The sequence below is a fragment of the Halichondria panicea genome, chromosome 14 (genome assembly GCF_963675165.1).
Source record: "Halichondria panicea chromosome 14, odHalPani1.1, whole genome shotgun sequence".
Lineage (NCBI taxonomy): Eukaryota > Metazoa > Porifera > Demospongiae > Suberitida > Halichondriidae > Halichondria > Halichondria panicea.
The window spans coordinates 6,201,275-6,226,887 of NC_087390.1; the positions used below are offsets into that span (position 1 = coordinate 6,201,275).

A 25,613-nucleotide genomic window follows, 5' to 3' on the forward strand; every position below is an offset into this window, starting at 1 on the left:
TTCCCTATAGCGAGTGGGTGTGTCCAATAGCGTAAAAGTCCATAATTATAGTGCCTCTAAGGTTGTCCTCCCTCATTTGAGAGATAAAGGAATGAGGAATTAAGCAAAATAATTGTCATAATAATAAATTGTGACTATCATTATTAATGGGCGGAGAATACTGTTAACCACGCCCTCCCACAAGAGCTGTGAATGCAACCTCCTCTTTAGCCATAATTTATTTATAACGACATTAATTACTCTTTCTCATAGCACAACACAAATCATGACACTGACATCATCACAGCTCACAGCATGGACTAACACTACACACACACACACTATATCAGCGTCTACCTAACATTGTCCATCCCCCTACCACCCACACCACCGCCGTCCTGTACTGCATTGTGACTGGGCAGCGGGGCGAACGCTGAGATAGGAGCTTGTACACTGTTTGTAACGCGAGTGATTTCATGAATTCCCTCAACTTGTTCGCTCGCAACAACAGGGCTTTTAGGTACATAGCTCCGCCTCGAAGAACCCTTGGACGAAGGGATTGTAATTTTACGATCGTTTCCTTCAATTGAAGCATGATTATACACTGGCTTTGGGTGACCTCTATGATATGGATCTTGCCCACCAAACTCTGTGAATAGGCTGCTGGTTGGAGGTTGAAAATGAGCCTTGAGAAGCGAATCTTGTACTTCCTTTGATAGTGTATTTGGTATAATCATCTCATTACCGTGTGGATGGGTGTGTACGTCAGGAGGCTCGGTACGCGTGCTTCGATTTTTCGCATTTCCATTTCGTTTACTGGCAGCACGGTGTCTTGGACTGGCTACCGGCATTTCTGGTGATCCAATGCGAGGTTCGTCTCTAATCCCATTGGGTAATCGATTCGTGGTGTCTTGCTCGACTAAGGTCTGGCGTAGTTTGGTATTGATGGCAATGTAGAACTCTCTCTGTGATGCCAGCTCCATGATCTTGGACTGCATTTGACGGTTTTCAGATTGTAGGGTGTGTAAGTGTGCCAGCATGGAGCCAACTGTGTGTGTGGTGTGGGCGTGTGTGTGGATGTGTGGGGGGCTAAGTATAATAATTATAACTACGAGCAATTTATAGCAATATTTTAGACACTGTGTGGATCAGTTGATAAGAAACGATAATCATAGTCTGGCTCAGTTGAAACACGGATATAGTTACATCATCTCCACACAGCAAATACAACAAAAGCACTGATTCCCTTGTGTGTGGGGTATGTGGTGTGGGTGGTATGTGTGTGGGGTGTGTGGGGTATGTGGTATGTGGTGTGGGTGGTATGTATGTGGGGTGTGTGGGGTATGTGGTGTGGGTGGTATGTGTGTGGAGTGTGTGGTGTGTGTGGGGTGTGTGTGTGGGTGGGGTGTGTGTGTGGGTGGTGAATACACTACTCTCACTCACCGTTGTTTTGTTTGCCCACTTTGTCTAGAATGAACTGAGCAGTTTGCTCCCATTGTCTCTCCAGCAGCTCTTGTAGACTGCGAGGTGGGGCCGCACCAGCCGATCTGAGGGGGGGGGGAGGGGTGTGGTTCAATATGCCCTCACAAGCATTGTAATACCATATAGCGGGTTATTTTCATACAATGGAAATTTTCGTATTGTAGAGCATCATACGAAATTATTCTACCACAATAGGTTCAACGTCACTATCCTGAGCTGTACATAATAGTTAGACACTGTTTAGGAAGTTTCTACATGATTTAGAAGCCCAAAGGGCTGGTTGTAGTATCCCGAACGCAGTGATGGTTCTACTAGCCCTGAGGACTTCTAAATCATGTAGAAACTTCCTAAACAGTGTCTAAGCATTTTAGATCATAGCAACCATGAGTATTTAGCCAATCAGATTTGAATGTTCTTATCTAATCTTTGCTACATGATTTTCTATTGAAGTACAGTAGAACCTCGATTATCCGGACACCTTGGTTCCTGAAGCAGGCCGGATAAGTGAATATGCCGGATAATCGAATAGATAAACCACGCCTTGATCCACCCACTTTATTCATAAACAGCAGTGCCACATGGTTGTCTGCGCATGCGCAGAAGATAAGCAGGCATGTCTCCATGGTAACAGCTGCAACGTGCATGCGCGTTTTAGGGACACGCCTATTTTCTATCTGATAACAAGAAAACTGCCAAGCCGGATAATCGAGGTCCGGATAATCGAGGGCCGGATAATCGAGGTTCTACTGTACATGATTTTCTATTGAAGTACATGTACATGATTTTCTAAATTGGATAGAACATTTCCTCTAACCAATCAGAGTGCAGTATTTATGACAAACATGATCTAAGAATATTTAGAATGCGAAATATTTAATTTGGTAGTTCATATGAAAATTGCACCAACGAAAATTACCCGCTATACGGTATTCACTGTATTTCAAGTTAAATAGACTCCTGGTAGTAGTACTGACCTTGATGCGAGGCTTTGCTCAGAGCTGGTGGAGGACGATGTTAGTCTCACCACATTTTCCACACTACCAGATAAGTTCACCTACACAGAGTGTGTGTGTGTGTGTGTGTGTGTGTGTGGTGGGCGGGGAGTGTGTGGATGTGTGGTGTGGTGGGGGGTGTGAGTGTATGTTTAATTCCTGTACACACAAGTTTATATGCACTACAGTATAGAATTTAAGCACAAAATAATAGAAGGTCAAACAAAAATTTTAAGATGGGGCAACCAAAACTGGACAGACATGTAGTGCATACAAATCTATAGTGCAAAAAATGTACTACAACTACAGCACATGTGTCACTCCTTCTCCCTCCCTCCCCCTCTTTCTTACCTGAGCACAAGTGACTGGAGAGTAGGCCGTTCTCTCGCTAACACCCACGGCTTTCACTGGTTCCTCTGGCAACCGTGGACTTGCTGACACAGCATCTCTAGACAGAACCTATAGAGCATTATTAAAAAAGTTATACTATCTAGAGTTCTGGTGATCAAATTTTTGATCTGATATAATCTCTCTCTCTCAATAAATTTATGGGCGTTTAAAGATATGGTTTTAATTATTTAACAGCTCGTTGACCTCTACTGTATACCTGGGGGTCACTGACGTACGACAGTGCTTCAGAAGTAGTGCTCTCATTGGAGGAGGAGACTTTGCGCCTTCTTTTGCGTTTAGCGGGTGTTAGGTGGGAGAGGTCAATGGGAGGTCTCTTATGAAGGGGCCCAGTATGGTCACTCATGGGGAGCTTCTCCTTCTGAAGGGGATAATGGAATGATGGGGGAATGAGATGGTTATAACTACGAGCCATACTGATCTGATCGTAAAGGTAGGGCATGTACATGTATATACAAGATGCATGGTCTTTATTTAGTATCGTATAGCGGGTAATTTTCTTGGGGTAAAATATTCGTTATTTTCGTGGGCAAGCTGACCTCTACGAAATGTTAACGTAGGCGTGGCTTACCGGAACGTAGGAATGCAGGCAATGAAACTAACGAAATTTTTACTCACGAAAATTACCTGCTACTGTATGTCTTCTAATTTATCGGACACTTCTAATTATCCCGGACACTCTTTTGGGCAATTTTCGTTGTTCTAATACAACAACGGACAACTCCAGTACTTTAATATTACATTTGTTCTAAATATCCAGACAATACCTTGAAAAGTTGAGTTACCATTCATACACGGCAAGTAAAACTTAGAGTGCTGCAGTTAGATAGCTTTGATTAGCTAGTTTTAGATAGCTATATATAGTGCAACTATTCAGTCGTACCCTGTTCTATTAAACTTAGCTAGCTCGCATGCAGCTGCTTGCTTGTTCTAATTATTCTGGACACTTCGCATGCTCTATAAAAAATCTGTTCCAATTATACCCGGACAATTTCCAAAATAATTATTTTTTGTTGTCCGATAAATTAAAAGATATACGGTATAATTATGGTATAATCATTATTCCCCAGATACTAAGTAATTAGCACGCCCACACAGACTCAGACACACAACACACACACACACACACCTTGATCCTGCCTGTATCCACACCCTCGTGTGGTGTGAGTCCTGTGAGGGCGTACGGGTGTGGGGCGACAAGGAGGGGGGCAGAACCACACGTAGGTGAAAGGTCAGACAGGGGATAAGGGGGCGTGGTCATTGTGGGTGTGGTCACCATGGGCTTGCGAAGAGTCTGCTTGTACTTCTGCCTGGCCTGGATAAGGAAACAAGAGTAAAATTGAAATCATCTCAGGTCCAGAGGATGCGTGCACGAATCACTACAAGTTCAGTGCATTGTATAGCGGGTATAATTTCGAGGGTATACATTTTCTGATATATTATTGCGGTCATGTGATAACGTCCAGGCCAATACACTAGTGCTTGTAGTGATTCGTGCACACGTGTCGGACACTATTGGTAATTAGAAATGTTTCTAAACAAAGGAATATGAGCTGACAGTGTGAATGGTTTCACTAAGTGCTAACAACCAGCCACTTCACACAATACCGCTACTAATCATCGCTATTCAGCCGCCCACACAATACTAGGACACACGGCTAATTGCTAGCTGTATGGAAATTGCATAATTATACTGTATCGAGCGTTGGTCACTTTGCAACAATAAAATAGCAAAACCTGAACTATAGTACTGGTGCATATAAGTACACACGATCCTTGCCAGAACGCAATAGTTAGATCGTAAAGGGTCCATTTTTCTGCTGATTTGGTTCATTCGCAAAGGTTTTTCACCTAAAATATTCTAGTAATACTATATTGTTGTAGGAAAAACTGTACATGATTTTATTATATATTCAGCATAATTATTGTAATTATACCATTTTCTTGAAGTGTGGTGAGCAGTAGCCACAGTAGAGGATGGAGCGAGTATCACGAGAGTCCTGCTCTTCACACAATAGCTCCTCCCTCTGAGCACTGTGTGTGGGCGTGAGTGTGGTGTGGGCAGTATGTGTGTGTATGTGTGTGTGCGTGTGTGTGTGTGTGTGTGTGTGTGTGTGTGTGTGTGTGTGTGTGTGTGTGTGTGTGTGTGTGTGTGTGTGTGTGTGTGTGGAGCCTATGGCCTTTGATAGGTATTGTACATCACACTATGAAAATGTGTGTAAAAATCTTCAATTGTAAGCAGTATCAATTTACAAGTCAGCACCAATGTTATGTGTACACTGTTAACACATACTACACACATACATGTAGCTATACACGCATGTATTGTATGGTCTCTAATTACACGCAATGTTATACAAACCAGTGCTCACCATGTGACATGGAAGGCTAGCCTGCAGCTGGACTTATGACAGGACATACATGCCCCGTGTACTGCCTGAGTCTCCATCCCAGCCTCCTCACACACGTAACACGACTGAGGGGGGGGGATATAGAGGGGGGATATAGTTACAATGACAATTTAATAGTAAACAAAATAATAGTAAGCTTGTTGTTTTACAGTGGAATTGTTCTTAATGGCTACCCCTAAAGAAGGCCAAGTCCCAAATGAACAGCTTGTGCACAAAACAACCCTCACCTCTGTATAATAACATCATCTAATGTGTTCATTACAAAAGGATTTCCCCTGTACATGTATACTCATACAAGTACAAGTACGGCATATTATCATTTCAGCCATCAGGGATGAGCCCACACAAGCCACACTGGTCGGTACTAACACCTCTAGACCTAGACACAAATAACCACCTCTTAGGCCTTTTAGTTTACTACATGTTAGGTACATGTAGTATAAAAATAAGTCAAATTGATGAGGATTGAAAATAGCCACCATTTGAATGCAGCTGCTTATAATAGCCACACCCCCTTTGCCACACCTCCTTTACCTTTACCTTTGAAAACCTTTCCTTTGGTAGTTTAGAAGTGATGATTGGTTCCATTCTCTCGTTGTCTCCAAAAGTGGCCTCGGGGATATAGAGGGCACACACCACGTGAGCCCATCCACCAGAGTCTGTACGCTTGAGCGCCCCCTCCTTCTTAGGACACAGCTCACAGCGCTGTATGGGGGCGTGTGTGATGTGTGAGGGGTGTGTGAGGGGGTGTACATTGTACATGTTAGCAGAAGGTAATAGCTATTATACACACACTCACCACTCTAACAGCCCGCCCCCTCTACACACACTCACCACTCTAGCGGCCCGCCCCCTCCACACACACTCACCACTCTAGCGGCCCGCCCCCTCCACGCACACACTCACCACTCTAGCGGCCTGCCCTCTCCACACACACACTCACCACTCTAACGGCCCACCCCCTTCACACACACTCACCACTCTAACGGCCCGCCCCCTCCACACACACACTCACCACTCTAGCAGCCCGCTCTTGACTCTCACACTTCCTACAGAACCAGAGACCAGTGGGCGGAGTCACAATCCCATAGCACGCTACACGAGAACAACCACAACACAAGAATCAATTACACGTACACACACACGTACAGATACATCTGATGAGTAATATTGAAATATACTATCAAACACTTTATTAAATACGAGATAAAAATATAAGTAAACTCGCGATTCATATAAAGTAATTACTATTCCAATTTAAGCTCACCATAATTACGTCCCCTTCGTAAGCTTTCATTCATATTAAAACATTACGCTAAACGCTAAAGAACACACACTCTCATCATTTATAATAAATAAATCAAAATGTCATGATTCAAAGACCAAGTGAAAAAGCTAAGAAGCTTATCAGACAGCCTTACCTTGATGTACTATAACGTCACAGCCGTGGCCTTGACACGTATAGAGGACATTTTCAGTCGTGTCTTTAATATCACCACACACACAACACTTCTTAGTCATAGCTCGTAAAGAAAGGCTTTCTGGGTGGCCATCAATTAACAAAATCCGAAAATGAACGGAGGAAGTTTACGGACAATAACATAATTAGGTATTGCGTAAATCTAGTATCCGGTGTGTAACACAGACCGCATGGCTTTGTGGTGTGGGTACAAGATATTTACAAGGTAATGTAGAAAGTACATGACTTTTACATGAAGCTGTACCGCAAGAAACTAGTCGATTGAAAGTGTTCTGATCATCTGACGTAGTCTACCCTGTGTGGCTCGAGGGCTTATAAACTGTCTCCTTGATGGAACAAAAGTAACCTGAATGAAGTGTTAAAACTTTATACGTTACAATTTAATTTTAGTGCGCGGCCCTTAAAATTCATTATTTTACACGTTTAATACTTCGTAGGCCGGCTAGAAACTTACGGCGAAAACCTTTTGCCATTTTATGTACAGTTCACTATTAATAAACAAAGAGCAATATTTTATTGTAGTAATCTATTTCCCGTACAGTATGTCTTCACCGATAATGCCGCAGCAGCTGCCTGGTTCCAGTGTACTAGGGGGTGTGGCCAATGAGCGAGTTGACATGGATGCGCCGCCATTTTCCCGTGTATTTGTCGTGTGCAGTAAACATCACAGGGAAGATGAGCTGAGAGCAGCGTTTCAGGATTTTGGAAATATAGAAGATGTATGGATGGTTAAGGTATGTGCCCGTGTCTATATAACATGGTGTCCACTTGGGCTATTGGGGACAGTACTGAGTGGTCTCAATAGAGAGGTGGTCTCTTTAGGGAGGTCAATAGTGATAGCATTGTAGGGACAGTACTGAGTGGTCTCAACAGAGAGGTGGTCTCTTTAGGGAGGTCAATAGTGATAGCATTGTAGGAACAGTACTGAGTGGTCTCAATAGAGAGGTGGTCTCTTTAGGGAGGTCAATAGTGATAGCATTGTAGGGACAGTACTGAGTGGTCTCAATAGAGAGGTGGTCTCTTTAGGGAGGTCAATAGTGATAGCATTGCATCACTAGATAGTACTGTATCCATTAATTATGTTAACGCTATTCTTTCACACACATACATAGGACCGCATGACCAAGGAGAACAAAGGGATCTGCTATATCAAGTACGACAAAGCCTCTGCTGCTGCTCTGGCGATAGAAACACTGGACGGGAAATCTATAGGAGATGAACACAAGCCAATCAAAGTGAGGCATTTAATTAGTAGTATAACTTGAGAACGAAGCGTTACTTTGCAAATCCACAAATTGACATCCAAGAAAACATGACTAGAAGCCTTTAGAAACTCTTACTTGCACTTGATTGATCCCTAAGCAGCCGAACGCTAGCTTGTCTTATAATTATTGAGACCATACAGTAATATTGAATAATTATAACTGCAAACTCTCAACTGATTTTAACCTCGCTAAAAAGCTAATTAATAGGTTTTGGGTGTGTGATTGGAATGTTGCAAACTCATGTAGGTCATGTGTTAATGTGGGAATGCATTGCAGCACTTCTGTACCTGTGTGTGTCTGTACATGTACTGTGTATTCATAGATACTATAAATTACAGTAATGTATAGTATCTATGGTATTTCAGAATGTCTGTGTACATGTACAGTAAGCTGACCTATTGTGCAAGAAAGCAATTAGCATAACTGTAGCCTAAATATATTAGTGTTGGAGGGAGTGGGAAGCCAATGTCATTACTAGGGCCTCAGGGCACTAACAACAGACCACTTACTACTGCCTTCACTATGTGGTGGAGAACAACAGTGGATTTCAGTGGATTGCAACAGAGAATTGCTGATAATGATTATATTACATCTTTTGCAAGTCTGCAATCCACTGTATGTATCGTAATGACTAGGGACAGAATAGGTGTGGCTTAGTGGTTAGGGTGATGGCTTAGTAGATCACATTATAGATTCGGTGTGGGTTCGATTCCCTCTTGGGGGATTTCTTTACAAATCAGTTAGTAATTTCCCTAAATTTTGAACACATCATACTCCTGTCAAGTACACAATCAAGTTGGGGCGTCGCCCGGTTTCTGTGAAACTTATGTTGGGGCGTCGCCCAGTTTCTCGTTTCACAGAAACCGGGCGACGCCCCAACATGCCCTTTTAGGTAGAGATTAGGTCTTCTCAGATATGCGCTAGAATTATTCATTTTGTAGAAGTAGAAGTGGCCGAAATAATTAATTTCCCCTTTCAGTTTGGGCCAGATAATATCTGGCAATTGTGGTTTTGCTGTTTGGCAATTCTCTGTTGCAGGTCCACTGTACAATATTTCACTTCACTGAAATGTTTAGAAAGTCAACCACTACACTACTCAGTAGACCACACTATAGGCTCTGTACACTAGCTACAGTGCACACGGTGGGACCACACTATAGGCTCTGTACACTAGCTACAGTGCACAGTGGGACCACACTATAGGCTCTGTACACTAGCTACAGTGTACACAGTGGGACCACACTATAGGCTCTGTACACTAGCTACAGTGCTGACAGTGGGACCACACTATAGGCTCTGTACACTAGCTACAGTGCACACAGTGAGACCACACTATAGGCTCTGTACACTAGCTACAGTGCACACGGTGGGGCCACACTATAGGCTCTGTACACTAGCTACAGTGCACACAGTGGGACCACACTATAGGCTCTGTACACTAGCTACAGTGCACACGGTGGGACCACACTATAGGCTCTGTACACTAGCTACAGTGCACAGTGGGACCACACTATAGGCTCTGTACACTAGCTACAGTGTACAGAGTGGGACCACACTATAGGCTCTGTACACTAGCTACAGTGCTGACAGTGGGACCACACTATAGGCTCTGTACACTAGCTACAGTGCACACAGTGAGACCACACTATAGGCTCTGTACACTAGCTACAGTGCACACGGTGGGGCCACACTATAGGCTCTGTACACTAGCTACAGTGCACACGGTGGGACCACACTATAGGCTCTGTACACTAGCTACAGTGCACACGGTGGGACCACACTATAGGCTCTGTACACTAGCTACAGTGCACACGGTGGGACCACACTATAGGCTCTGTACACTAGCTACAGTGCACACGGTGGGACCACACTATAGGCTCTGTACACTAGCTACAGTGCACACGGTGGGACCACACTATAGGCTCTGTACACTAGCTACAGTGCACACAGTGGGACCACACTATAGGCTCTGTACACTAGCTACAGTGCACACAGTGGGACCACACTATAGGCTCTGTACACAGTCTACGTATTACTGCAGGTCAATTGCATGTCTGCTTTTTTCTCTTTATAAGTGACAATTAAGAGTTGTGTAGTGTCCTGCTATGAAACATGTATATCCCTCAGTCCACCCACCCACACACACACACCCACACCACACCACACACACAGGCAATGATCGCCTCGTCCAAGAACTCCTCCATGAAAACAGACTACCAAGATGAAAGCTCTCGTAATCGACTGTTTGTCGTTTGCCCACGAGATTGTACCGAAGACGATTTAAAAGCAAAATTTATCGATTTTGGACATTTTGACTATTGCAACATCATTCGCGACAAAAACACTGGAGAGAGCAAAGGCTTTGGCTATGTTAAGTTCTCGAAAGCATCAACTGCTGCGATCGCTATGGAGAATTGTGATAAAAGTCTCAAAGCTATTCTAGCTGAGCCGAAATCAGCGAAATTTGCTCGTGAAGCAGCCGCAGCCGCAGTTGCTAAGGAACAACAAAGGCATTCGTTGAGAGATTCGTTTATGATGCAAGAATCAACGAGTCCTACGCATAGTACTATGGACCTCTTCCTGGGAGGTAACGGGGCCAGTAGCAGTCCCACGTATCAGGGGGGATCCCCTCGGTACCAACCACAGTCCACTAGCCCTGGTATCGAACTAGGTATCAATAATCGATTATTTGTCCTCGTTTCTCCAATCGTCAGTCAAGAACAGTTGAGTCGTCTTTTCGATCTAGTCCCTGGAATGGAGTCATGTGACCTGAAACGTAATCACGCTACTGGAGATTCTCGCGGTTTTGCATACGTTTCGTACACTTCTCTAAGTGCCGCCATGTACGCTCGCGAGAAACTCAACGGCTTTGAATATCCACCTGCCTCGAAATTAGTCGTGAAATATGCCGAAGACCCGCCCATCCATTACCCCCCTAGCCCCACGGCCGAACCTGTTTATTTCCACTCTGCCCCCCATTCCCCGCTACGCTCTCCAATTAAAGGATCTCCCGTCCGTTCTCTCTCCCCCGTCCGTCCCATGGTTACTAGGCAACGACGTCACTCGTTTAGCTCCGAATTTGACGGACGAGTGTTCTTCATTTGCAACCCCCAACCACCGGCAGAGCACGTACTACGCGATGTATTTGCTCGTTTCGGGCTCCTCACTGATATCTGGGTGGTGCGTGGAAAAAATTACGGGTACGCAAAGTTTACGACGCGGTCATCTGCTGAGGCAGCCATTACTGCTCTACATGGGATGGAGGTGTTCGGAACCAAGCTGAAAGTGATGCTGGCAGATCCACCACCAGAGGATGGGTCGAGAAATAAACGCCCACGTAAGTATGTACATGTGTGTATGAGGGGGCGTTGTTTCCGTGGGAACCACATTTATTTTATTAATTATAAAGTTACATGTTTTGTAATTAAGAGAATTGCAGTAATTTTATTAATACTTCGTTCTCCCTGTTAAACTTTTTAAGGTGTGTAATCGCCTGAGGCAGCAAAATTTAATACAGAGTGTAGCTATCAAATAATAATTTTTGAGTTGCACGTACTGAGGTTTTTATTGTAAGGCCTCGGTACGTAAGTTAAAGCTGCATAATGTGTAGTTAAAAAAGTTCATTTTGCAGTACGTATTTATAATAATGACATCACTATGACATCACTATGACATCACACCCATACTGTAGGAGTCCCCTATACTGACTTCACTGAGCACTGAAACAAACTAACAAGACTTGACGACACATTTGACAGACAATTTAGTTATTAGTAACTTACACAGTGACAAAACGAGATTGACTTTACGAAACGAAACACAATTGTATAACAATTATAACTATAATAATTATACATGTAGTACACAAAATGCTATTGCATGTTTATAATATAGTTAGTTAGTTAGTTAGAGCTAGGCTGCCGTATTTTATAGCTGTATATACAAATTATTTTATATGAATTTTTTTGTTTATTAAATTGCTGCTATGATTATACATGCTTGTACACCTCTTGTATGCGTGCGTGTGATTTCTGTGTACTTTTATACCTGTACGTACCGGTAATATATGTGTACATGCTTGACCCCACCCACACACACACGCCCACACAGATTGACGGGCGTACAAGCAAGCAAGGTCTTAATTAGGATCGAGCTAGATACGAATCAGAAATTAAAATCACTCAATCTTCTCTATATCATGTACAAATGGACAATTCACTTGACAACCTTGTATTTACATTTCCACTGAAATTACTTTTCGACATGTGATGGAGTGATTATCCGATAATTCACTGACCTCTGACCCCTGGCCAAGAGCTAGGACAAGCACTAATAACGTTTTTACAATTTGTATACAAGTCACAATTATCTCACTCATTCAATATTCACATTATCATAAATCATGAAAAATGAAAGATTGAAAAAATTTATGATCAATGATGCTGTTGGTACGTTAGTAGTACAGTATATCATACTGACTTATAGCTAGTGGGCTCATAGTGAAGGAACTTGCTGATGACTGGTGGCCTGGATGAGATCTGTATGAGTGTATGCAAAAGAAAAAAATTATGCAATAATGTAGCTCAAACAAGTATGTAGCCAATATTGATTTTCATACAAATACAACGTCATGTAGAAGTAGGAGGGGCATAAATTACATCACTGAAAATGAAGCTTGTACAATATTGTACGGACATGGTAGGATAGATCTTCAGTCATATTGGTCTGCCCATTATGAACTCTTAGTACATTGTAGTAGTACACTAAAGCCGAGAGCATACCATCACCTTCGATATTGTACAGTTCTGTAAGAGCTGACTCAAACTCTGCATTCAAGTATCCATCATCACCATCTCTGGAAGCATTCTTTTCCACTGTAGTAGTACACAAGTCAGTCTTTATCTCAGTGGTAGTAGTGTCTTGCTCATCAGTTGGTCCAAACGTTGACAATAGTGTTTGCATCTCCTGTAACTCTCGCTGTACAGAGGCCATCTCCGTGTCTAGTGAAGAGAGAGGAGACTCCACCGGGACCATCGCAGCTGTGTGTGGTGTGGGTGTGTGTGGGTGTGTATGTGTGTGTGTATGTGTGTGGTGTGGGGGGGCTTCATGGTTACACAAACGTACATGCAGTTAAATTTCTTCACAAGGAATAAAGGAAGTACCTAAAAATGGTATTAAACACGTGTGTTATCTACCAAAGGACTTCTCTATTTTATAGCAGACACACAATAGTAGTAATAATTCTCATATCTCCTCTGCCCCTCCCACTTCCTCACCTGCCCCTCCCACTTCCTCACCTCCTCTCTTGAAGTAATCCACAATAGTAGGAGACACACTCTTCCCACACACAGCCCTACCCCTCTTACTGACTGGCCTCACAACACGCCTCACTGGTAATGCCTTAGGCACCACTTGGACCACATTAGTATCAGGGCTCTTACCAAGACCAGCCTGTATTAGTTTAGTGGGGCTGACTTGTTTTGTACTCGTTTGCCGTCTTTTATTCGTACGTTTGCGAGTTTTAACTGGTTTCAAGGGAATGAAGTGTGTAGCTGGAATGGTAGATGATGTGTTGATGGCATTAATAGGCTGCAATGTTGTCGATCGATTTATTGTAGCAGCCTTATCCCTCTGTCCTTGAGTATTAGAGGTAGCTAGTGGTTGTATACTGGCTGATGATACCCCTACAGTGTTGGTGAGAGGATTGGAAGATGTGCTCGTTAATAAAGTGCTCAATTGCGTTTGAATCGACTGAAGGAACGATGTCATAGCCGATGGTGTTGGTACATTTCCTTCGCTATTGATACCCAAACACCTGAGTAGCTGAGTCTGAGAGAGGCTCTGGGTACTGACAGCCTTTGCATTGGAAGGTGGTCTTCCCCTTTTCTTTCGTATCCCTTGAGATTGCTGATTAGTGGTATCTGTCAGCGAATGAGATTTCCCGTTATTTCTAGCAGCCTTCTCAGAATTCACAACTTTGTTTTCATTCTGCAAATCTTTTTTCTCGATTTTGATAAATTTATTCGATCTTTTTTGCTGCGAAATCGGTTCTGTCTTGATGGCTGTAAGCTCTTTAAAGACACATTGGGCTAGTCGCTCCTGGTTACAGAGTGCCACTAGTGACTCCGCCTCTGAGATGGCGTGCTGTAGGGAGGGTGGTCTGGGTCGGCCCGTCATAGAGGAACAGGATAATCGACCTTTGCCCTTCCCCCCGCGACGTCGTCGTCCTCGGCCTCTCTGAGAATGGTGGGTGGAGCTGCTTCTAGCCCGATATGGCTCAATCTGATAAATTATAGGGAATAAAATAGATTTAATTGCATATTAACCATTAAGACATTGGTTAGTAAGCACTAGCAAATTTCAGTACAACATACGTAGTACCAGGAGTACATAAAGATTATTATAAACTGTAAGTTATCTATACAAAATATACCACAGTGAATCCACTACTGTCCACCACACACACACACCCACACACCACACACTACCCACCTACACACTACACACTACCCACCTACACACTACACACACACACACGCCCACACACCATACACACCACACAGTGCACGTGCCTTCTCCTCTTGCATCCAGATGTGGGAACGATTCCGACCGAGAAACTCAACATGATAGATACAACCCTCCCTCTCCTGCATCACATGATCCATGGCAGACCACGGGTCAGGACTCACAACAGCTGGCCATCTAGGGAGGGAGGGGGGCAATACAAATATTGATGATTACCGGTTAACTGGCAATTTGGCAAATTTTACCGAAGATTTGCCAAATTAAAGTAAGTATTGGACATTGGATAATCGGGCTGTCGAAGGTAGCTATACTTAAACTGCATTTTCAGCAGAAAATCCTTAATAAACGCACTAAAATCTTACCTACAAACTGACATCATGCAGTTGCTTACAAAAGTATAATTATGTAACTAAAAAACAGTATTTTCCAATATGAAAATACTCAGAGATGCTAAACATCTTGTGCTGCAGTCACTTACTGTGGGTAGCTGCTCATTTTGGCCCAGACCAGAGCCCCTGGTTCCAGCCGTGTGAAGGTGAAGGCTCTCTTGTGAGATACCTCCCACCTCTCCTCCGCCAGGTCACATGACATGTGGGGGGAGGGGTGCATAGTGCAGTACCACTCCCTACAGAGAAATACACAATAATGATATGGTTCTAGTGAGACCAGCAACTATTGGTGCCCTTACAAAAATTAAGTATGAGGTAAATACAAGATTCTCTCCAGACGTCAATAAAGGTGATGGCATAATTACGTATATGCAGTGGTAGGCTGGTATGTAGGGAACTACTTTTCAAGGGCCTGGAGTCGAGACTAATGCTATATCCTCAGAGATGTTGATAGCAGGAGGTTAACTGTACAGCACTACTATTGAATAAATGCACGTACATTGCAAAAATGTAATTGAAATTGCTCTATAAAGTGAAATATTATAACTCACTTTGATTGGTCGATGACAGTGTTGGGTGGTAGCCTCCTCCACTTTCCACACTCTTCACGCTCACATTCCACCCATACCACACGCTCCTCGTCATCACTACTGTCACTACTATCACACGAGCACTGCTCCACATCCCCTCCCTTCTTACAAGACGTCCTGTCATCATCTTTATTGACCTCCGGAGAGAATCTCGTATTTTCTTTATCAAGCTCCATGGCAATTTGATTCTGAATTTTGTTGTAATCTTTTTTAACATTGTTTGTAAAAATTTCTTCAGTGGCCGAATTTTCGTTGGCTGCTTGAGTTAGTGCAGGGGTAGGAAATGGTGGTGATATTATAGTGATGTCATTTTGGTGAGGGGTACTAGGGCCTCTGGAGGATAAGAATGGAGTGGGGGGAGGGACTCCAGCTGCAAGACAAAAAAAGAAAATGTGGAAAATTATGAGAAATTATATACCAATTGAAAAAAGTATGCCTGGTATAAAAAGTGTAGTATAGTTTTATGCTTACCTTTCTTTCTAGCAGCTCTGGTAAGCACAGCTCCATTGTGTTGGCAGGGGAACTCCATTTTCCCTCACAGTGCCCAGCTACAGCTGTCACGCCCACCGATTAGAATAGACCACGCCCACACAAATAGATGTGTGGGCGTGTGTGCTGACCCGCCCACCACTCTTCAGATATGGGCGTGGTACACGTGAAATTTGATCTTCTAAAGATAAAGTCAACAATAACCTCTTGTGTTTTAACCTAGCCCCTCTAGCTTTCTAGCTTTCTACACACGTTGGAAAAGGTATAACCACATTCTCATAGTAAGATATAGTCGTGTGTATGCTTGCTGGTGGTACTGATAGCTTTCCAAGCCTATAGTAAGTTGAATAGGACTGGTACTTGTTTTCATACTTGTTTTTAATTGAAGGTATTGGTGACTCAAGCTGCCCACTCTCCTGTGCCGTACAAACATGGCCATGATGTCAATGGTTCATAGGATCTATGACGTGAGCCACACACACATACACCACACACACACACACACACACACACCCCACACCACCACACACACATCACACACACATTAAGAATCCTTCCAGAACTTTGATAGGCCTTGTCTAGAGCTACAGAATGCATCTCTTAGTTTTGATATTAATTGCTTTTTAGTGAAGTTATGACCTCCCGAAAGTAGCTTGCCAAATTAAGTATTTAATAATTATAGTAATTTGTCACAACGGTACGGTTCATGTGTTTTCTTTATTGCCTCCTCCAGATGCCACTTGTCCAGGCGTGTTTTGAGGGCAACGTGGTTCAGTTGACCGAGCTGATTGGTCAGCGGGAGGACGTCAATGCTCTGGTGAGGGTGTGAGGGGGCGGGCATGTGTGGTGTGTGAGGGGGCGGGTGTGAGGGTACTAGTGTGTGGAAGGTATATTTGGCAATTAGTTGAGAACTTGATGGCTTTTGTGGTGAAATATCTGCATTCTAATATCACTGCAGTCTGATTCAGGCTCATGATTACATGACACATGGTATAGTGCCAACCACCCACCCACTCCACACACACAACCCTAATACACACCCACTCCACACACACACAGGACTCTGAGAAACGCTCGCCCATGCATGCTGCTGCCTACTGTGGGGAAACTGAGTGTCTCTCTGCACTCATCCAGTCAGGTGAGACAGTACATATACATGTAGACTGCACTGTGATTTGCTCTAGCCAGTGTGTGTGTGTGTGTATATGTGTGTGTGTGTGTGTGTGTGTGCGTGTGTGTGCGTGCGTGCGCGTGTGGGTGCGTGTGTGTGTGTGTTTATTATTTATTGTTGTGTAAGCTATCATTACAGAAATCCCTGATAGTGTACCAATACTAAGTCACCATTACTGTTAGCTTTAACTAGAAGACCATAAATAGGCTCCTATTGTATTGTACTGTATGCACCCCTCACACCGCCCCCTCACCCCTCACCACTCACACACCCTCACAGGAGGCAAGGCTAACCTCAAGGATGCTCAATGGCTCACCCCCCTCCACCATGCTGCCGCTAGAGGTCACGAGGGCACTGTCAAGGAGTTGATGCGTAACCAAGCCGACGTGATGGCGCGTGATCGCACGTGGATGACCCCACTCCACCTAGCTGCTTATAACAACCACGTCCAAGTCGCTGGTAAATATTGAGGGGTGTGGGGCAAGTGGGTGTGGCTTGGTGTAGTTGAGCTAGAGCCCTTGTAATGTAGGTATGGATATAATTATTATCAGCCTTTTGTTGGTCTTTATAAAAGAGGAAGGAACTACATGTATATGATGATGATGATCGATTGTCATTTTCTCTGTTGGTTTTTCCTTCATAACTTCCTGCCGTTATGTTGATTCAATGTTATATTACTACACACACACACACACACACACACACACACACACACACACACACACACACACACACACACACCACACTCACACACACACACACACACACACACACACACACACACACACACACACACACACACACACACACACACACACACACACACACACTCCCACCACCCACACACACACACACACACACACACTCCCACCACCCACCCACACACACACACACACACACGCACACACACACACGCACACACACGTGTAGAGGCCCTTATTCCATATATGGGCAACAGCCTGGATGTGGGAGACCGCTCAGGCAAGACAGCTCTCCACCATGCCGCCTATAACGGGCACATTGAGATGGTGTCTCTGCTACTGGTGAAAGGATGCAATCCCAAGGCTGTGGATAAGAGAGAGAAGACTCCACTCAACCTGGCCGCCTTCATGGGTGAGGGGGTGGGTCTGAGGGGTGGGGATGTGTGGGGTGAGGGGGTGGGGTTGTGAAACAGCTCTGTAAAAGCATTCCAAATAGCATAATTATGGTACTGACATTAATTAGATGTCTGTAGATTGTTTTAGCTGTACACTGCAGCTGTTACAATTTTTACATACCTCTCACACCACCCACACCCACCCACACACTAGGTCACTGTGACTGCATCAACTCTCTGGTGGGTAGTGGTGCTGATGTCAACTCCAAGGACAAGAAACAGTACACGCCCCTCCACTCTGCCGCTGCCGGGGGACAGTCCCATGCTGTCAAACTACTCCTGGAGCTGGGCGCTAATGTGAGGGGTGTGGAGTGGGCGTGTGTGTGTGTGCTTAGCCTTCTACACAAGAGCTCGATTCTATGCTACTACATGTATAGTAAAACGGCGCCACTCTAGTTAATTTTAGCGCCAACATGAGCACTCAAGTTTTTCTTGGCTCTAATTATGTGTCAAATGAAGCCATTAAAGCTATTTATCGTGCAATGTTCACTCAATGAGGCGCTAGTTGAGGCTCATGTATTTTTCTCCGTTATATTTGTGTGCTAAGAAAAATCAAATTAATCATGTGTCCTTTATTACAATTTTTTACAGTAACTAAATTTTGAACCTGCTCCATAGTACATGTATATAGCACTTCAGTATACATGTACCGTGTATATGATCTCGTACCCCCCCCCCCCCTCTGTAGGCTGACTCGATCAACCTGTTTGGTTGTACTCCACTCCACGTTGCGTGTAACAATGGCCAGGACATTGTGGTGGACATACTCCTCCAGTACAAGGTGGCCGTGAACGCACTCAACAACAAGGTTGGTCAATCCTGTCTCTACGTAAGCTCATACAAGTGCTGTAAATGTTACTTTAAGATTCATGCAACTCTTGTCATCAGTAAGTCATCACTCAATATTACCCCCCACATAGGGCCAGACCCCCACATACACTCAATCTTACCTCCCACACAGGGCCAGACCCCCCTTCACTACGCTGCCTTCTCTCATCACGGTGCTCTGTGTATGGAGTTGCTTGTCAAGGCAGGGGCAGACCCCAACGTGCAGGACAGCGAGGGACGCACTCCACTGCACATGACTGCACTGCATGGCTTCTATCTCAGAACTGAGACGCTCATTAGGCACGGTATGTTAGAGGGGAGGGGGGGATAAGCGTGTGTGTGTGTGTGGGGGGGAGGGCAATAAGCTGTGTGTGTGTGTGTGGGGGGGGGAGAGCAATAAGCTGTGTGTGTGTGTGGGGGGGAGGGCAATAAGCGTGTGTGTGTGTGTGGGGGGGGGTAATAAGCTGTGTGTGTGTGTGTGTGCACACGTCTGTCTGTCTGTCTGACTTGAAGGAATGTCCAATTTCACATACATTTTGTAGCCTTTTGAAAGGTCTATCTAATGACCAGAATTGTTTCATTCTCAAAGAAAAGGCATCATGTGATGTCCATGTGGGCAGGGTGTATTATATCATCAATTTCGTGCTATCCATGAACATGCATGCATACGTAATTTAGAAATATTCTGGCAATTATTATCGTAATAATTATCTTCAGGTGCTCGGGTTGATGTGGCTGACAAGCAAGGGAACACTGCTCTGCACATCGCAGCTCGTCACGGCCACGAGTCGGTTACCAAGACGCTGGTTGCCAATGGCGCCGACCTCTTGCGTAGAGGTGCCGGTGGTATGCTTCCCATCCACATGGCATGCCTCAGTGGTTACTCTGACTGTGCGGACAATCTCGTCCCTAAAGGTGAGTGTGTGTGGTGTGTGTGTGATGTGTGTGTGTGTGTGTGGTGTGTGTGTGTGTGTGTGTGTGTGTGTGTGTGTGTGTGTGTGTGTGTGTGGTGTGTGGTGTGTGGTGTGTGTGTGTGTGTGTGTGTGTGTGTGTGTGTGTGTGTGTGTGGTGTGGTGTGTGTGTGTGTGTGTGTGTGTGTGTGTGTGTGTGTGTGTGTGTGTGTGGTGTGTGGTGTGTGTGTGTGTGGTGTGTGGTGTGTGTGTGGTGTGTGGTGTGTGTGTGTACAAAACTTATCACCTCACTTGAACAAAGTATGTAGTGCCACAAGCAGAAAGCCTTAACAGACTGTGTCATACGTACTCATTGTGTTTGTTTTTGTTGCCTCCAGATCACGACATCTCCACGGAGGTGGATGATGACCACCACACTTGTCTACACGCTGCCGCCTGTGGGGGGTAAGTGATTAGGGGGGCTCTGTGGGGGGTAGGTACTCAGGGGGGCTTTTTGTTCAGTGTGTGTACATGTACAAGCTACAAATTGCATCATTTTGCTTCTAAATTGTACGTTATGGATTCTCCTAGCTACCCCCACACACACACACCCGCCCACACACACACACACACAGGAGCAGTGAGTGTGTGGACCTCATCATGCGTCTGGGATGCTCCGTGAGTTCAAAGGACAAGTTAGGCCGCACCCCCCTCCATTATGCAGCGGCCACGGCTCAGTATCAGTGTGTGCTCTCCCTCGTGGCCAGTGGTGCTTCTCTCACTGTGGCGGACAAGCTGAACCGAACACCACTCCACTATGCTGCCACTGCTGATGGGGACGCCAAGTAAGTCCAGGGATATGTTGATTGCTTTGCTTTGCCCCACCAGAACTTTAATCTGAGCATATCATGTGATAGGCCTTGTCTAGAGCTACAGAATGCATCTCTTAGCTTGCCAAATTGTTTATTTTTTCTGAGGCTATTCGTATTTGAGAGGCCATAACTTGTATTGCGAATGTCCGATTTCCCCAAAAATGATTGTATTTTGTAGTTCTTTGATAATGCTTCAATGGTGTGTTTAGGTCAGCGATTGCTTTCGGCTCCAAATCTTCTGTTTTTGGCAAAAACCATTCCCAGTATATGTTATATGAGTATATCTCATGTGCAGTTGTGTGACTCACTTGTTGCGTAACTTCTCTGGCCCCACCCCCTTCACCACGGATACCAACGGCTTCACCCCACTCCACTACGCAGCCTCGTACGGTCACAAGATGGCCGTTCAGATGGTGAGTGATAACTTGTCTGTAGTTTACGCTAACAAATCTTCTTCTCCTCTTTTAGTTCCTCGACTATGCTCCGGGGGAGAATCTGACGACAGCACCATCTGACATGGCCACAACGCCTATGCATCTTGCTGTAAGTGTGAGGCACTATAAAATTATTATATTTTAAAAGAAGTGCAAATAATTGTTATGTAGAATAGTACATACACAGTGATGTGCCCACACTGGTTGGTGGGTGTGGTCGGTACTGACCACGCCCACACTGGTCGGTGGTGGTGGTTGGTACTAACCACGCCCACACTGGTCGGTGGTGGTGGTTGGTACTAACCACCTCATAGGACTACATTGTATGTCAGGCTATAAAAGGCAAATTGATTGAAAATGGCTGCCACTTTTGAACGTTCTGTGCACATCATTGGTAGTATTTTAGTTTATTTTACTTCCGTTCTCCAGTATTTACTTTCCTCTCCCACACACTCCACACACCTCCCACACACCTTCACACACCACACACACACACACCCCACACACTGTGTAGGCGTACCACGGTCACTTTGGCATCCTGGGGGAGCTGGTGTACAAGTATGGTGGATACATCGATAGCAAGGATGAGAAGGGACGCACACCCCTAGACCTGGCAGGGTTCAAGGGTCACAAGTGAGTTACAAATTCCTTAGTTTTGGATGTTTAGTGAAATGATTGTGCACATTTGAAATGCCACTCACGCCCACACCACCCACACACACAGGGACATAGTGGAGTACCTTCTGAGCAACGGAGCATCCCTATTGGTCCATGACATCGTGACCAAGCGTACACCTCTTCATGCAGCTGCCTTCAATGGACACATGGACACGGTGCAAGCCATGCTCAAGAATATGACCAGCACTGCACACATCGACTGTGTTGACATGCTCGGAAGGTGTGTGTGTGTGTGTGTGTGTGTGTGTGTGTGTGTGTGTGTGTGTGTGTGTGTGTGGGCGGGCATCTATTAATACTGTATACTGTTGTTGTGAGCAATAATAATGTTACTCTGTTGTTGGTACTGTACTATACTCGGGGCTACTTATAATTACCCCCCACATAGGACCCCCCATGACTACCTTTTTATTACCCCCCCCACATAGGACCCCCCTGATGCTGGCAGTGAGCAACGGCCACAAGGACGTCACTCAGCTGCTGGTAGACCATGGTGCTCATGTGGACTCCACTGATAAGCATCTCAGGACTGCTCTACACAGAGCCGTAAGTGGGCGGGGCCAGGAACACGATAGTAGCTATCATAATAACGGGTATATTTTGAGGGTGTAAACTTTCACGGAAGACAGTTAGAAAGGTTTTCGCGATTTTCGCAGAATAGCAGCCTTTTTGCATGGATGTCGGCAATATTAAATTTGTGTTTAAAAAAAAACACTTTTGATTCTCCCCCCCCCCTACCAGGTTGCCAACGGTTACGAGGAGTGTGTTGAGATCCTCCTCCACTCTCGTGCTGACCCCACCCTCCGTGACACGATGGGACGCACTGCCGTACATTTTGCTGCTTCTTGTGGTCATTATAACCTCGTAGAGGTCCTGCTCAAGTCCGGGGGTTCACCTTCGACCCCTGACAAGCACGGCTACACTCCCGTGCACTGGGCAGCTTATAACGGACACGATAAATGTCTGGAGGCTCTACTAGAGGTGGGCGTGGCACCTCTTTAATATTGTTTTACCCGTGTTTAATTAGATACCGTATAGCTAGAAATTTCTGTGGCCCAAAAATTCTGCAAATAGCTGTAAAAAGACTTTCTGTGGATAATATTTCTGCGAATTAAACTTCAACTGTTAAATTAGGCGTGGTTAATAAGATTTGCGGATGATATTTCTGCATTTACTCGCTCATTTGCAGAATTTGCAGAATTTTTGGGCCGCAGAAATTTATAGCTATAGGGTATCTTATTGTTACTGCGGGTAAGTGTAGATAGATTATACACACTCATTTTATTTGAGGTTTAAAGCAATTGATTTTTGCGCTGATTTTCAGTAAAATATTATGATTACACTGATGGTGTGGGTGTGTGATAGTGTGCCTCCCCCCTCAGCAAAATGCGGATGTGACAGCTGGCAACCCCTTCTCCCCGCTACACTGTGCTGTGTAAGTGGGCTAATGATAATGATTAGTTGAATTTAATAAAAGCAAAAGCCAAAATTCCATTATTTTGGTAGCTATCTTTGAGAGCCCGTAATTTGTGTTCAGATTGTCCAATTTCATTGATGCATTCAATAGCTCTCAGAATTACCTTTCCAATGATGTGCAAGTTCCGTGATTAGTCGAAATCCACCAATTTCCACAAAAGCAAAGACCGTAATCATAATTATAGCCTCTCAGTTTTCAAGTGCAGTGTAGCCAATACTATCATATTAATTTTAACCCCTCTGTTCCCAGCAAACGTATATCATATTTAACCCCTCTGTCCCCATGCAGCATCAATGACAACGAGTCTTGTGCTGAGCTCCTCATGGATCGCCTAAACAAGGATGACATCAACTCCACTGATGATCACGGCCGCACTGCCATTCATGCGGCTGCCTTCAACGACAATGGCGAGTGTCTTCAGCTCTTGTTACGTCGGACTGATTCTGCTGACGTTGCAGATAAGCAGGGGCAGACTCCGCTAATGATTGCAGCACGTCACGGCCACTCGAGCACTGTCGGTGAGTGGGTGGGCGTACCTTAGCAACCGTTGCTATGTCTCTACACGTACACAATAATTTATTTACGCCCACGCACAGTGGCAAGAATCTTGACTAAGGAAATTGATAACTCTGTGTAAAATAATAATTTTAACTCAGCGTTTTTAATACGTACATGTACATGATGTAGATAGCAGTTAGTTGACTAAGTGTTGATCAGATCTCTTAGACATTATCCAAAAGGGAGGTTTCATTTGAAACCACTGAAACTCCCCCTGGATCTGCCACTGCCCATAATGCCAGAGTTAATATAATTATGCACTTCCTAAGATAGCTTTGAGGATAATTTAAGCCTCAAGACTAAAATAACCACCACATTAGACCTAGTTTACATGTACCACATAAAAGAGGAACATTTGTGTGCGTTGAATTTAGATTAAGGATTGAAAATATCCACCACTTCGAAATTTCTCGTCCTTCCTCTATTACAGATCTGCTGACGTCTTGTATGCCTCCTGTGAACCTTGACCTTGGCCATGTGGACGAGAATAAGAACACTGCTCTTCATTTGTCGTGTCTCCAAGGTCACGAGGAATGCGCCCTGGCCATACTCGACAAGTGTCCGTATGATCTCGTCTACGTTGCCAATGGAAGTGAGAAGACGTGAGTAGCTATATATACTGCGTTCAGGATTCTACAAAACGCTATTTGGGCTTTTAAATCGCATAAAAACTTCCTAAACAGTGTCTAACTATTATTTATACTCTAAAGTAATTTATTTGCTTTTTTTTTTGTGTCTTCTATAATACTGTGGGGTTAAGAGTTTTGTTTTTGTTTAAGTTCAACTACTGTCTACCCACACTATACACCCACACACACACACCCGCCCACCACTCACACACACGCCCACACAGCCCCCTCCACATTGCGGCTCAGTCTGGTCTGGTGCGTGTAGTGAAGGAGCTCATAAACAAGGGCTCTGATCTCAACGCTAGGGACGAGGACGGTGAGACACGCCCACACACACACACACACACCAAATAGATGGCAATACATGATTTTGTAGAGGTTGTCTAGCGAAGGCTAATTGTCTGGGAGCCATGTTTTGGTGAAGTCAATATCGCATTTCTAGTATCATTCTCTGTGCAATGAAATGTATAGCCCTATAATCGTGCATGTATCATCAACAACCCCCCCCCACACACACACACACTTCACACACACACACACACAAACCAGCCACACACACACACACACACTTCACACACCCCACACACCCACACACACAGACAACATCCCGGCTTTGTGCTGTGCCGCCAATGCTGACGTGGCAGAGTGCCTGGAGTGCCTCCTGCAGGCCATGCTGGGACAGAGGGGGGTGCCCCTGTAACTACCCCCTCCTATAGTTCGTTAGCTCGTTAGTGAAACTCTCTTCTTGAAACTGTAGCTAGTTATGATTATTACGATTTCTATTTAATTAATTTGTAGGTATTACACATTATTAGTATTAAAATAATTATTATTGAAAAATAATTATTATTGAACAAGGTCAAAATGAGTATAATTAACTCAGTTAATGCGATATAGCTATTAAAACTGCATG

The 25,613-nt window shown here is 44.5% G+C and overlaps 4 protein-coding genes across 8 annotated transcripts; 2 read left to right on the forward strand and 2 right to left on the reverse strand.

Moving 5' to 3' along the window:
* Nucleotides 1–216: 216 nt before the first annotated feature.
* Nucleotides 217–6,871, reverse strand: LOC135348176 (protein AF-10-like). Of its 2 annotated transcripts, XM_064546364.1 has the most exons (11): nt 6,694–6,871; nt 6,288–6,367; nt 5,813–5,977; nt 5,234–5,337; nt 4,799–4,895; nt 3,991–4,176; nt 3,061–3,222; nt 2,805–2,912; nt 2,436–2,515; nt 1,423–1,526; nt 218–1,027 (listed from the first exon to the last, which is right to left on the reverse strand). In XM_064546364.1, the coding sequence occupies exons 1-11, from the start codon at nt 6,791–6,793 to the stop codon at nt 333–335; spliced, it is 1,881 nt and encodes a 626-aa protein (XP_064402434.1). In that variant the 5' UTR covers nt 6,794–6,871; the 3' UTR covers nt 218–332. The 2 variants fall into 2 exon arrangements, with proteins under 2 accessions (XP_064402435.1, XP_064402434.1); XM_064546365.1 differs by lacking the exons at nt 6,288–6,367; nt 6,694–6,871 and adding an exon at nt 6,107–6,142 and having other exon boundaries at nt 217–1,027.
* Nucleotides 6,872–6,900: 29 nt separating this feature from the next.
* On the forward strand, nt 6,901–12,445 carry LOC135348181 (RNA-binding protein 45-like). 2 transcript variants are annotated; one of them, XM_064546372.1, is made up of 5 exons: nt 6,901–7,093; nt 7,294–7,486; nt 7,865–7,987; nt 10,190–11,354; nt 12,128–12,445. In XM_064546372.1, exons 1-5 carry the CDS (start codon nt 7,083–7,085, stop codon nt 12,130–12,132), a joined length of 1,497 nt encoding a protein of 498 aa, XP_064402442.1. In that variant the 5' UTR covers nt 6,901–7,082; the 3' UTR covers nt 12,133–12,445. The 2 variants fall into 2 exon arrangements, with proteins under 2 accessions (XP_064402442.1, XP_064402441.1); XM_064546371.1 differs by lacking the exon at nt 12,128–12,445 and adding an exon at nt 11,709–12,030.
* Nucleotides 12,429–16,128, reverse strand: LOC135348172 (zinc finger CW-type PWWP domain protein 1-like). Of its 2 annotated transcripts, none has more exons than XM_064546359.1 (7): nt 15,993–16,128; nt 15,483–15,891; nt 15,021–15,167; nt 14,590–14,719; nt 13,315–14,299; nt 12,805–13,056; nt 12,429–12,555 (listed from the first exon to the last, which is right to left on the reverse strand). In XM_064546359.1, exons 1-7 carry the CDS (start codon nt 16,048–16,050, stop codon nt 12,512–12,514), a joined length of 2,025 nt encoding a protein of 674 aa, XP_064402429.1. In that variant the 5' UTR covers nt 16,051–16,128; the 3' UTR covers nt 12,429–12,511. The 2 variants fall into 2 exon arrangements, with proteins under 2 accessions (XP_064402429.1, XP_064402428.1); XM_064546358.1 differs by having other exon boundaries at nt 12,456–12,555; nt 12,799–13,056.
* An 18-nt stretch (nt 16,129–16,146) lies between these two features.
* Nucleotides 16,147–25,543, forward strand: LOC135348166 (serine/threonine-protein phosphatase 6 regulatory ankyrin repeat subunit A-like). 2 transcript variants are annotated; one of them, XM_064546350.1, is made up of 23 exons: nt 16,147–16,272; nt 16,399–16,477; nt 16,744–16,827; nt 17,070–17,148; nt 17,461–17,640; nt 18,112–18,294; nt 18,492–18,634; nt 19,026–19,145; nt 19,299–19,470; nt 19,883–20,080; nt 20,454–20,520; nt 20,691–20,900; nt 21,223–21,340; nt 21,396–21,470; nt 21,876–21,994; nt 22,086–22,259; nt 22,465–22,582; nt 22,778–23,017; nt 23,419–23,471; nt 23,802–24,031; nt 24,502–24,673; nt 24,925–25,016; nt 25,300–25,543. In XM_064546350.1, exons 2-23 carry the CDS (start codon nt 16,442–16,444, stop codon nt 25,398–25,400), a joined length of 2,964 nt encoding a protein of 987 aa, XP_064402420.1. In that variant the 5' UTR covers nt 16,147–16,272; nt 16,399–16,441; the 3' UTR covers nt 25,401–25,543. The 2 variants fall into 2 exon arrangements, with proteins under 2 accessions (XP_064402420.1, XP_064402421.1); XM_064546351.1 differs by having other exon boundaries at nt 16,199–16,348.
* The last annotated feature ends 70 nt before the right edge of the window (nt 25,544–25,613 follow it).

Excerpts from the sequence above, each read along its gene's own strand:
- LOC135348176 (XM_064546364.1), bottom strand. The coding sequence starts at position 6,793 with ATGACTAAGAAGTGTTGTGTGTGTGGTGATATTAAAGACACGACTGAA. Across the intron at positions 2,516-2,804 it reads CTCCAGTCACTTGTGCTCAG|GTGAACTTATCTGGTAGTGT; the intron begins GTAAGAAAGAGG and ends CACTCTGTGTAG. Across the intron at positions 1,527-2,435 it reads GAGCAAAGCCTCGCATCAAG|ATCGGCTGGTGCGGCCCCAC; the intron begins GTCAGTACTACT and ends CCCCCCCCTCAG.
- LOC135348181 (XM_064546371.1), top strand. Across the intron at positions 7,988-10,189 it reads ATGAACACAAGCCAATCAAA|GCAATGATCGCCTCGTCCAA; the intron begins GTGAGGCATTTA and ends CCACACACACAG. Across the intron at positions 11,355-11,708 it reads GTCGAGAAATAAACGCCCAC|GAGTCCCCTATACTGACTTC; the intron begins GTAAGTATGTAC and ends CCCATACTGTAG.
- LOC135348172 (XM_064546358.1), bottom strand. The coding sequence starts at position 16,050 with ATGGAGTTCCCCTGCCAACACAATGGAGCTGTGCTTACCAGAGCTGCT. Across the intron at positions 15,168-15,482 it reads ACTGTCATCGACCAATCAAA|GGAGTGGTACTGCACTATGC; the intron begins GTGAGTTATAAT and ends ATTTCTCTGTAG. Across the intron at positions 12,556-12,798 it reads GTACAATATCGAAGGTGATG|ATCTCATCCAGGCCACCAGT; the intron begins GTATGCTCTCGG and ends ACACTCATACAG.
- LOC135348166 (XM_064546350.1), top strand. The coding sequence starts at position 16,442 with ATGGCCATGATGTCAATGGTTCATAGGATCTATGAC. Across the intron at positions 16,478-16,743 it reads TGGTTCATAGGATCTATGAC|ATGCCACTTGTCCAGGCGTG; the intron begins GTGAGCCACACA and ends TGCCTCCTCCAG. Across the intron at positions 20,521-20,690 it reads CACGCTGCCGCCTGTGGGGG|GAGCAGTGAGTGTGTGGACC; the intron begins GTAAGTGATTAG and ends ACACACACACAG.